Raw genomic sequence first — 11,724 nt, 5'->3', positions numbered from 1 at the left:
CTATTGAGACAAAGAGTAGTTTCAATCCTCTATGCATCTTCTAGTAATCATGTCAGTGAAATAGGCTTGGTTGCTAGAAGTAAACTCTCACCGGACTTTCATCGGAAAGGTGAGGGGCTAAGGGAAACCGGTCTTTAGAAATTAGCGTGTAAACCATGAAATTAGAAGTTTAGGTTTTGTCTAGTGAAGGATTAGTTATTAAGATGAACCAATGATCCTAAGGCCCCTTTATTATTATTGTTTTTACCTTCAGCAATCAAACCCTTTCTAATCAACTTTCTCTCCTCTAATCATTCATTAAAAGTTAATTAAATTGACCAACTCCCTAGCGGAACGATACTCTACTTACTACTATTACTTCGATAGGCCGTGCGCTTGCGGTTTGGCTCTATCAAGTTTTTGGCGCCGTTGCCGGGGAGTTAACTAATTTGATTAGCTTTTTCTTAGTGATTAGAATTCTCTCTTCTTCTTTCTCTTTTCTTTTTATTTTTATTTTTACCTTTTTATTTTTCTGTTATCGTTAACTTCTTGGGTTCTCAACCTTGTATGCGAAGAACTAGAAATCAAGCGGTATTCATACCCGAGATCGAAAGGTTCTTACATAGAAGGAGGAGAGCAGCACAAAATAACACCGCCATGGCCAATCGCACTCTCAAAGAGTATGCAACGCCGTCTACGGCTGAGCCACAAGCTGTTATTGTGTACCCAACGGTTGAGGATGACAACTTTGAAATCAAGCCTGACCTACTTAACTTGGTGCAGCAAAACCAATTCTCGGGATCCCCCACAGAGGATCCCAATCTTCACATCTCTGTTTTCCTACGAATTAGTGGAACCATGAAGGAGAACCAAGAGGCCGTAAGACTTCATCTCTTTCCCTTTTCCTTAAGGGATAGAGCTAGCGCTTGGTTCCATTCCCTCGAAGTCGGTTCCATTACTTCATGGGATCAGATGAGGCAAGCATTCCTTGCCCGTTTCTTTCCACCATCTAAAACCGCTAAACTTAGAGACCAAATCACACGGTTCAATCAAAAAGATGGGGAATCTCTCTATGAGGCGTGGGAGCGTTTCAAAGAAATGATAAGACTTTGTCCCCACCATGGCCTAGAGAAGTGGCTTATAGTCCACACTTTTTATAATGGCTTGTCTTATACCACTAAGATGTCTGTTGATGCAGCTGCAGGTGGAGCACTTATGAACAAAAACTACACGGAGGCGTATGCCCTAATTGAAGACATGGCTCAAAATCATTACAAATGGACCGACGAGAGAGCCATCTCTAGTTCTTCATCCTCCAAAAAGGAGGCAGGTATACACGAAGTCTCTAACTATGATCACCTTGCTTCTAAAATTGATACACTAACTGAAAAACTTGAAAAATTCAATGTTAGTGCTATCAATTCTGCATCTACTCCTTCTTGTGAAATATGTGGTATAGCTGGTCATGCTGGTGTTGATTGCCAACTAGGTAGTGCTACTAATGGTGTTGAGCAAATGAATTATGCTCAATACAACCAAGGGATGCGACAAAATCAAAATTTTTATAAAAACCAAAATCTCTATGGACAAGTAGCACCACCCGGTTATGCAAACAACCAAAGATTCACTCAAAAATCCAATTTGGAAATTTTGTTGGAAAATTCTATTGCCAACCAAAACAAACAACTTCAAGAACTTAAAAACCAAACTGGATTTCTGAATGATTCTCTTTCCAAGCTCAATACCAAGGTTGACTCTATTGCTACTCACTCTAAAATGCTTGAAACTCAAATCGCTCAAATAGCCCAACAAGTGGCTACATCTTCCCAAACACCGGGAGTCTTTCCTGGTCAAACCGAAGCCAACCCCAAAGCCCAAGTTAATGTCATATCTTTTAGGGGTAGTAAGTTAGGCGAAACTTTTGCTAAGGTTAAAAACATTGGGAAAGAAAATGTCAAGCCCTTAGGTGATAAAGTTGTGATAAGAGAAGCTAAATCACTTGGAGAAAACAAAACTCCATCCCCCTTAAATCCTGATAAGCTTAAACTAGAGGGTAAATTTGAAAAATTTGTTAACATACTTAGGAAGATTTGCGTTAAACTTCCCTTTGCTGAAGCTTTGTCTAGGATGCCTCTATATGCAAAGTTTTTAAAGGAAATCTTTTCAAAGAAAAGGGCTATAGAGCATAATGAGACAATAGCCTTGGCTAAGGAAACTAGTGCAATCATCCAAGAAGCAACCCCTAAGCTTAGAGATCCAGGTAGCTTTGCCATACCATGTGAAATTGGGAATGAATCCATAAACAAAGCCTTATGTGACTTAGGAGCTAGTGTTAGTTTGCTGCCTTTGTCTCTTCTTAAAAGGATAGGGATAGGAGAGTTGAAACCTACCGAGATGGAATTAAAAATAGCTGATCGTTCTACCATGAAACTTGTAGGATTTGTCGAGGACATACCTGTTAAGATAGAGGGGATATACATCCCCACTGATTTTGTAGTCGTTGACATTGAAGAGGACGATGACGTCCCTATAATCCTAGGTAGACCGTTCCTCGCAACTGCAGGAGCCCTCATTGATGTTAAACTTGGTAGGATCGTCTTTCAAGTGAGTGATAAGATGGTAGGATTTGAGTTGGAAAACGTTATGAAAGGTCCCGCTCTTTACTCTTGTTGCATGCTTAACGATCATGTTGTGAAAGAACGTTTTATAGCGCCATCTACACAACATGATATCTTTGATCCATTCTAAGGACTCTTTCTAACCGTCAAGCTAATGACATTAAAAGAGCGCTTCGTGGGAGGCAACCCACGCATTTAATTGCTTTTGTTTTGTTTTTCTTTGTTTTAATTTGTTTTGTAGGTAATTGTCCAAGTATGATTCGAGGAAAATCAAGAAAATGAAAAATTTTGAAGTCCCTCTGACCAGAGTGTTGGCACGGCCCGTGCTGGATCTGGCACAGCCGTGCCAGTGTTTTTGAAGAAAAGAAGGTTGGGAGCCACAGAAAGTTGGCACGGCCCGTGCCAAGGTTGGCACGGCCGTGCCCGTGTTCTAGCCTTTTTAAACCTAATTTTTCTTCTTCTTCTCCATTCATTCTCAAACCACAAACCTCTCTCTACCTTCAAACTTCTCTCTAAACCTCCATAACCTTCAAACCTTCAAACCTCCATATCTCACTCAAATCTTCATCAATCTACTCCATTCTTTCACCAATCAATCACAAACTTCATCCAAAACAAAAATCACCAATCAAAAACAACTTTCATCCACCCAAACCCATAATTCACCAAAACCCTAATCCTTCAAAACCTAACCCAATCACCACAAAACCTCAACCAATCTCCATAACTAAACCCATAAACCTTACTTAAACATCCACCCCAACCCTAAACCAATCCTTTCCACCAAAAATCTTCCCAAACCCCAAACTTTCATACCAACCATAACCAAGGTCAAATGGCTTCAAGAAGAAGAAGTGGAAAGGAACCAGCAAGTTCTTCCGGTCCTCCCCCAAAGAAGCAAACACAAGTCAAGAATCATGGAATTCAGTTCAAAGACAACAAACAAAGGGACAGGTACAAAATTCTTACTTCTAAAACCTTACATCCCTCTAGATATCCTGATTCCTATGATTTGCAAGTGCTAGGGCTTAGAGATGATGTTTTTAGGTTGATAGGTATGCTAGGTTGGACTGATATGCTAACACCTTTGAGGGGTTATGAGAATTTTACTTATGAATTTTTAAGCTCACTTGTTTTCACTAAAGATAAGTTGAATTTTGATAACCCTAACCATAGAGTTGTTTTCCGGTTAATGAACATTGATTATAATATGTCTCTTCAGCACTTTTGTGAAGCCTTAGGTTTTGTCAATGAGGGGTATATTCATGATCATTGGGATGATAGTCTGAAACCGGATAACTATGACCCAGCTGCCTTTTGGAACCGTATCACCGGCCTTGATAACTATGTACCTAGAGCCAACAAAGCTAGCAACATTCACAACCCCGTACTTAGGTACCTTCAGAGGGTCATGGCTTGCACTATTTGGGGTAGAACCGAGCTAGGAAACACTAGAACCGATGAGTTGTTCATGTTATGGGCAATGCTCTATAACCACCCCGTCAACACTGGCTTTTATTTGATTGATTACCTAGACTTTGTAGCTACTAGACCAGCCGGTAGGGGAGACATAGTGGTGGGTGGCATCATTACATACATAGCTCGATGTTTTGGTGTGAGTGAGGATGAGGGGATCAAACCAATTGAGGGAAACAATAAGCTTAACCGGGAAACCCTCATTGCTATGAATTTCATTAAACATCGTCCACCACTCCATTACCAACTTAAGCTAAATGTGCCAATCATGTTTTTATTGCCTAACCCACCTCGGACTACTACCGAGGTGGAAGAAAATTGGTTGTATGTTGATGATGTGCAGGTTCTTGATGAGCAAGATGATGATGAGGGAGAAGGTGCTAGCTTGCACCATAATGAAGGAGAAGGTGCTAACTTGCACCAAGAGGGGCACCATGGCCATGAAGCCGGTGAGCTTAATGAAAATCAAAGATGGACATGGATTCACAATGAAATTGAGAGGATGAGCACCGAGCAACAAAGGCAAGGTGTTGAGATCTCCGGCCTTCGCAATGAAGTTCAAAGGGGCAACCGTGTCAATGATGAAAATAATGAGATGCTCCGTCGGATGATGCAACACCTCCAACTTCAAGGTCCTCCTTACGGACCTCAATAAACAAATGTGAGCTTTCCTCTTCCTCTCTTCCCTTCTTCTTCTCCCTATCTCTCTCATTCTTCTACTCATCTCCTTCTTTCATCTTCTTCTACTCCTCCTTCTTCTTCTTCTTTTAATTTCTTTTTCTTTTGAATCATTGAGGACAATGCTTCCCCTAAGTGTGGGGGGGGCCTAATAAAGTGTCTAGAGTCGTAGTGTTCCCAAACTCCCTTGAACTTTATTCTTTTGTTTTGTTTTTATAGCAAGAGGCATGACTAAGTAGCTTGTTTTTAATGTAAATATGGCATAAAATTTTTGTTTTGTCTCTTCTCTAAAGGTTGTCTCTGGTACATGAAAATAGTTTCTTGTGTTTCTTATGTTCTTGCTATACCCATATCATGTTTTATTGTGAAAATCTCCAATGAGAAAAGCACCCGGTTGCAATCCTTGAGTAAATGTATGATTAGGTATTTTAAGGAACATGTTCTATCTTTAGTGTTAACTTAGACCCTTTAAAGTCTTAAGAGTAAAAGTAGTATAAGTTTGTATGGGAAAATTAATCAAATTGTTCTTAATTGTTATATTCTTATTAATTTGTTAATGTTAAATGGGGCGGGAGAATGGCACCAACATATGGGGGAAAGGACAATTACATCCTAACTTCCTAATTGTGGTGGTGACTCCTTAATTTGAACTTAAAGTGAAACAAATTCATCAATGCTAGGGGGAAAGGACAATTACATCCAAAAAGACTTCCTACGCGGAGATGAAACAAATAAATAATTTTGCAGCACTGCTTAGGGTGATTTTGAATCTAGGCGGAAAGGACAATTACATCCGAGAAGACTTCCTACGAGGATAGATAGCCCCTAAGCATCTGCAGCCCCTTTGTGCTTAATTGTTATATCTAATTTAATTTTAACTCAAATTCCCATCACTCTTATATGAAATGAAGAAAGGACTTTTCTCGGTTACTTTAGCACTAAGGATAGAACCTATTCCTCATAATATCTGTCTTATACAGGAGCAAGAAAAGGGTTGGACTGCACACACACACTCACTTGAGACTTGATGTTGGGTAGAATAGGTTCATGAGAAGTGTTTGAAATTGAAATTAGTGTACTTGAGGCAAAACCTTTCTTTGAGACTTATGTTCTTAATATTGCCATAAATCAATCTTCGTTGCTGCTATGTTTGCTGCCTTTTGCTTGAGGACAAGCAAAGATTCAAGTGTGGGGGAGTTTGATGAGTCATAGATAGTATTAATTATTGCCTTATTTAGTTTAGTTTTATTTTAGATTTGATTTTATTTTATTGCATTTTATTTTAGTTTAGAATATTTTACTTCAAATTGTGTTTTATTTTATTTTAGGAATAAATATATGGTGGAAGGTGTCTTGGAGCAAAAGAAAGAGGACTGGAGCAAATACAGCGCAAGAATACGAAGATACGGGACAAAAATATGTTCCCACCAAGTCAGAAGCTTGGCACGGCCAGTGCCAACATGTGGCACGGCCGTGCCACCCTCCAGAGCCACTTTTGCTGCTTTTTCTTCAAGGCCAAGTTACCCTGTTGCAGCTTTACTGTTTTACCCTTTTAGTTGCTTAGTTTCTAAGTCGATTGTAAAGCTATAAATAGAGTAGCTCTCCACCATGAACAATCATCCTTTACTTTGTTTATTTCAAGTATTATTTTAATAAAAGTCTTTATTTTCCTTTTACTTTCCTTGCAATTTATTTTACCGTATTTCTCTCTTCTTCCTCCATGTCTACGATGAACATGAGTGAGTAGACTTCTTAGTCTTAGGATTATTGGGGAGTCTAATGACTCAATCCTAAACAAAACATGTCTAAACCCTAATTTCTATGTAACCCTAATTTCTAATCTAGATTCACCGTCTTAACGTGGATTAACAATTATCAAACTGTGGAAGCGAAAGCGGAGGGTTTGATAATCGTTAATCCATCATCCCAAACATCAATTCATAAAGCGAGAGCGGAGTCTTGATGTTGGAACAAGTGAATCTAGACAATAGTTGCAAAACAGTGAAATAGTCTTTGCAACTATTGAGACAAAGAGTAGTTTCAATCCTCTATGCATCTTCTAGTAATCATGTCAGTGAAATAGGCTTGGTTGCTAGAAGTAAACTCTCACCGGACTTTCATCGGAAAGGTGAGGGGCTAAGGGAAACCGGTCTTTAGAAATTAGCGTGTAAACCATGAAATTAGAAGTTTAGGTTTTGTCTAGTGAAGGATTAGTTATTAAGATGAACCAATGATCCTAAGGCCCCTTTATTATTATTGTTTTTACCTTCAGCAATCAAACCCTTTCTAATCAACTTTCTCTCCTCTAATCATTCATTAAAAGTTAATTAAATTGACCAACTCCCTAGCGGAACGATACTCTACTTACTACTATTACTTCGATAGGCCGTGCGCTTGCGGTTTGGCTCTATCAATATGAAAGAATGGGGCATGACTACTAAACATGTTGGGACAAAACATGAAAATAAGTAATCAACAAAACATATTTTAAGATATAGATGGTACTGCATATTAGGCTCAAACTTCAAATGAAATCCAACGAAAACGACAAAAAACTATGAATAACAAGGGGGAAGGGCTAAGCTTATGTCATAAACCAAATATTATGCAAATTAATTGAGTGGTCAATCCATGGCAGATAAACTATCCTTTTCAACCACCAATAAAGTTGTAAGTAATTATTTCAAACTTGAAACTAGACACAAGAAAACATTACCATACTCTCATAACACTCAAATAAAATCTAAAAGATATGTGGTAACTAATCAAGGTCTGCCAGGATTGCCAAACATGGTAGCCATATGAAAATCAAATGAGACAAACAAAGTTATGCATGCATTTTATTAAGAAGGGTAATTTTACATTACCTAAAGACAAACATGCGCATGAAAACAAAGGCATCTAAGCCTGAATTCGATAAAAACTCTTCTTCGGTCGGGTCCCATGCCTTCCTCACCCAACCAGCAATAGGTAACAGGCGTTCCGAGTTAAATTGACCACCTTCTTTAACCTTTCCTTCAGCAACAAGGCAAATAAACGCACACAAGAATACAAACCATTGATCACAGAGTTCAATCAATTGTCTTACCATGCCTTTTGTCTTTATAGTTACTAGCATCCAGACGGGCACTCTCGTGCCCGTCTGTCCGATTTTTCTACTGCGCTAATGTGTGTGTGTGTGTGTGTGTATATATATATATATATATGTTTTTCCTATGTTTTTGTTTACAATATGCTTCATATTTGAACATTTTATTAAGCTACGCTTCATACTTAGACATTTGATCAAGCTATATTAATCTATTAAATAATATCAATGAACAGAACTCAAAAACATATCATGAACTAATTGATAGCATAAAGAGGAAAGAGAGAGACCAAGGATATCATGAACTAATTGAAAAATGTGATAATATTTGGTTTATCCTAATGACTACTATTACTTTCCTCATGAATGGTTGACATCCCCTCTATTTTTTCAAAGTAAAACTGCTAATCGTAAAGAAGTCAATTCCTGACATTAACTTAGAAGTTAAGCATACGATGTTCCTCTTTCACTCTCCCAATTTTCTGGATATGCTTATTACTTGTATGATGCATAGTGTATTATCTATAACCTCATCTTTATACTATTATACACAAAATTCGATAATCATGCCTAGATTTGCGATGTTCATCTTTTGATGTTAGACATACGAAGAACACGAAATAAAGTATGTTGCACATATATTTTCAACCAAAATGAAGATCAATCCAGTTATTCTTAAAAAGTGTAAATCAAGCAATAAACAAAAAGATGAGCATACTGTTGAAATTGTTGAAGGGGTTTCTTACCTTCTTACCAGAACCATGTGCTCAAAGTATAGTCCTCCCCTTTGAATGTAGAGAAAATAATTTTAAACAAAATTAGGAGGGAAGTTATATTTTTGCTTTTTGAGTGTGGTTGCAGCAAAGAGATATCATCTGAAAGAGAGTAGTATCATAAGAACACTATAGATAAAAGCCTATTTATACCAAATTCCCATATACAAAATATAGAATACATGAAACTATTAGAGTTCAAAACAAATTTTATGTCAAAGATAAAAAAAAAAAAACTAATTGAAATTGAAGTCACTTAATCACAAAGCATAAACAACATATAGAAAAACTCATAACAATCAAAACACGTACAAACATCTATTTGAAAATCAGCCCAAAAACCCTACAAATTTCGGACATGATTGATATGCAACATATAGAAAAAATTGAGATAACAAATGAGATAACAATAACATTATTAAAAAAAAATTTGAGATAACGAAGGACAAAGAGAAACCACTAATCTTATCAATGTGCATAAATCCTCACCATAGAAACAAACAATTCATCTCTTTGTACAAAACCCCACCACTGTCCTTCAATACCCCTTGATTTCAAGTTGTCTCCCCTCTTACACAAATGTTGTTGATTGTTTTAAGAGGCATGTGACATTTCCTACAAAGTAACTAGAATCAAAAGTAAAAACAAAATATGAAAATTTGATGACATAATAGAAAAAAGTGAAAGATATATTTGAAACAAACAACCAAATTTTTTATCAGTACACTGAAACTGAAATGAAAAAAAAGAAGAAAATGAAAGCATACACCAGAGAATTGTTGACAACTTTTTTCTTTGAGTGCTAGGTTGTATCCTTGCAAATGTTACCGCCAACATCAGATCAGTGCTGAGGGTTGGCTAACACGGTCTCCTTTATTTCTAACCACCATTAGCCACGTCTCATTTACATGCTTCGATGTTGTCACCGTCCAAGGACCCCAAGTCTTTCCCTCTTTCCGTCCAAAGAGAACACACAAAAATGTAGCCTGAAACTAGTAAAAAAGACATATCCAAGAAGACTGGAGCATGATACTATCAATAATAGTATTTTGTATACGGCTTCAAGTTGCACAGACACTTTGATTTAAGCTGTGTTTGGTGTCCGACACTAACACAACACAGACACATATCATTACGTCCAATTTTGTCTAATTTTACAAATTATTTCCATGTTAGTATCGAGTCAGGTGTATGCCTAGGTGCTCATGGTTGTTGCAATTAGTATTTTGTATGGGAATGAAAATAGAAATAGTAATAATCCATACTTAGCATAACCAACAAAAGAGAAACATAATTAACTAAATGTAACAGAGAGAGTGATAGTGACTCACATCAAGCAACCTCTTGGTTTCTTCAGCATTGAGCTGCAATCTCACCATCCTACTCCTTCGTGGCGAATCAGCATTCACGAAACTCAAATTCGAAAACTGAAACGCATTAAGCGAATAACCAAGCACGTCCAATCCACGCGCCCAAAACGGTTTATTCTTCTTCCCCTCCGGAACCAGATCCTCAATCGCCAAATTCACCTTATCCTCCTTAACTCCTCCACCATCACCACCACCACCTCTTCCTGCAACAAGCTGCAACAGTTCCTTCAATAACGCAACCGCCGCAGCATGGTCACACGCAGACGTATGCAACCGGAGAAACACCGCTAACAGTTTTTCATCAATCGCGTACGTGCTAGCGTACATAACATCAATGTCAACGTCGTTACTATCTCGCCGCGTGTCATTGTCGCGGTTCATCTCGTGTTCGAGTAGCTTGTGGAAAGGATTGACGAGATCGTAGGTTACCTAGATTACGGCGAGTGCGGCGAATATGCGAAATCAGTTGCGAAATCTGAGAACATGTCTGATATGAACGATTCAAATGAGATTGAGAATCTGTGATAGCGATAATGCGAAGAGCAATTAGGGATTTGGTGATGAATGAGAACAACAATTAGGGATTCAAGGATAAACGATTCCGATCGTGAGGAACAACAACTAGGGATTCGTGATTAGTTAAATTGATGCAAAAAATTCAATGAGAACGGTGCAGTTTTGGGGTTGGAGTTCGATTGGTTGTTGTTGGAGTTCAATTGGGTTGTTGGTGGAGCTTGGTGTTCGATTGGGTTGTTAGCGGAGGTTTGGGGTTTGGAGTTTCACGAGTGAAGTGAAAAGGGAAAAGGGAAAGTGAAGTTAGGAGGGTAGCGCTTTACATTTGGTTTTTTGATAAATAGTTTTTAAATGGGGTCAAACAATTTAATATCATTAGAAGTTAAAAAATTTCTTACACCCAGTTTTTTAAGTCATGTGGATAGCAACCCATTTAAAATCCTTGATTTAATAAGTGTTTTTTGTACTAGTGGTTGTTTACCTATCCAACGAATTGTCACATGCTAAGATTCAATGCAAATCGGCCACATTATGGCCTTCCTAGTAAAAAAGGGTCGAAAACGAGTAATGTCCTAAACTAACGACGAGATTTTCTTAACCTCCATTTTGGCCAAATTTTTAGAGAATGCAAAAATATCCCATGGAAGTCGTAGTTATGTTGTTTACCTATCCAACGAATTGTCACATGCTAAGATTCAATACAAATCGGCCACTTGATGGCCTTCCTAGTAAAAATGGGTCGAAAACGTGTAATGTCCTAAATTAACGAGGAGATTTTCCTAACCTCCATTTTGGCCGAATTTTTACAGAATGCAAAAATATCCCATGGGAGTCGTAGTTATGTTGTTTACCTATCCAACGAATTGTCACATGCTAAGATTCAATACAAATCGGCCACTTTATGGCCTTCCTAGTAAAAATGGGTCGAAAACGAGCTATGTCCTAAATTAACGAGGAGATTTTCTTAACCTCCATTTCGGCCGAATTTTTAGAGAATGCAAAAATATCCCATGGAAGTCGTAGTTATGTTGTTTACCAATCCAACGAATTGTCACACGCTAAGATTCAATGCAAATCGGCCACATTATGGCCTTCCTAGTAAAAAAGGGTCGAAAACGAGTAATGTCCCAAATTAACGAGGAGATTTTCTTAACCTCCATTTTGGCTGAATTTTTAGAGAATGTAAAAATATCCCATGGAAGTCGTAGTTATGTTGTTTACCTATCCAA

General features: G+C 37.9%; 1 protein-coding gene and 1 non-coding gene across 3 annotated transcripts; both read right to left on the bottom strand.

Annotated features, from left to right (window-relative positions):
* Positions 1-999: 999 nt before the first annotated feature.
* On the bottom strand, positions 1,000-1,106 carry LOC146925622 (small nucleolar RNA R71). The gene has a single exon (XR_015009055.1). It is a non-coding gene; the product is annotated as a small nucleolar RNA R71 (small nucleolar RNA).
* A 7,238-nt stretch (positions 1,107-8,344) lies between these two features.
* On the bottom strand, positions 8,345-10,808 carry LOC146925621 (uncharacterized). Of its 2 annotated transcripts, none has more exons than XM_085758084.1 (4): positions 9,944-10,808; positions 9,380-9,631; positions 9,102-9,227; positions 8,345-8,714 (listed from the first exon to the last, which is right to left on the bottom strand). In XM_085758084.1, exons 1-2 carry the CDS (start codon positions 10,361-10,363, stop codon positions 9,605-9,607), a joined length of 447 nt encoding a protein of 148 aa, XP_085614210.1. In that variant the 5' UTR covers positions 10,364-10,808; the 3' UTR covers positions 8,345-8,714; positions 9,102-9,227; positions 9,380-9,604. The 2 variants fall into 2 exon arrangements, with proteins under 2 accessions (XP_085614210.1, XP_085614209.1); XM_085758083.1 differs by having other exon boundaries at positions 8,568-8,714; positions 9,380-9,598.
* Positions 10,809-11,724: the final 916 nt, after the last annotated feature.

Source organism: Medicago sativa, chromosome 4 (assembly GCF_051527215.1).
Source record: "Medicago sativa cultivar Bolivia chromosome 4, Bolivia_mono, whole genome shotgun sequence".
NCBI classification, from domain to species: Eukaryota; Viridiplantae; Streptophyta; class Magnoliopsida; order Fabales; family Fabaceae; genus Medicago; species Medicago sativa.
The sequence above is the reverse complement of the archived record's forward strand: the minus strand, read 5'-3'. Positions and strand labels throughout refer to the sequence as shown.

What these genes read in the sequence shown, in the direction of transcription:
- LOC146925621 (XM_085758083.1), bottom strand. Translation starts at nt 10,363, where the DNA reads ATGAACCGCGACAATGACACGCGGCGAGATAGTAACGACGTTGACATT. An exon ending in AAACCAAGAGGTTGCTTGAT is followed by an intron (nt 9,599 to 9,943) that starts GTGAGTCACTAT and finishes TACTAGTTTCAG; the next exon opens with GCTACATTTTTGTGTGTTCT.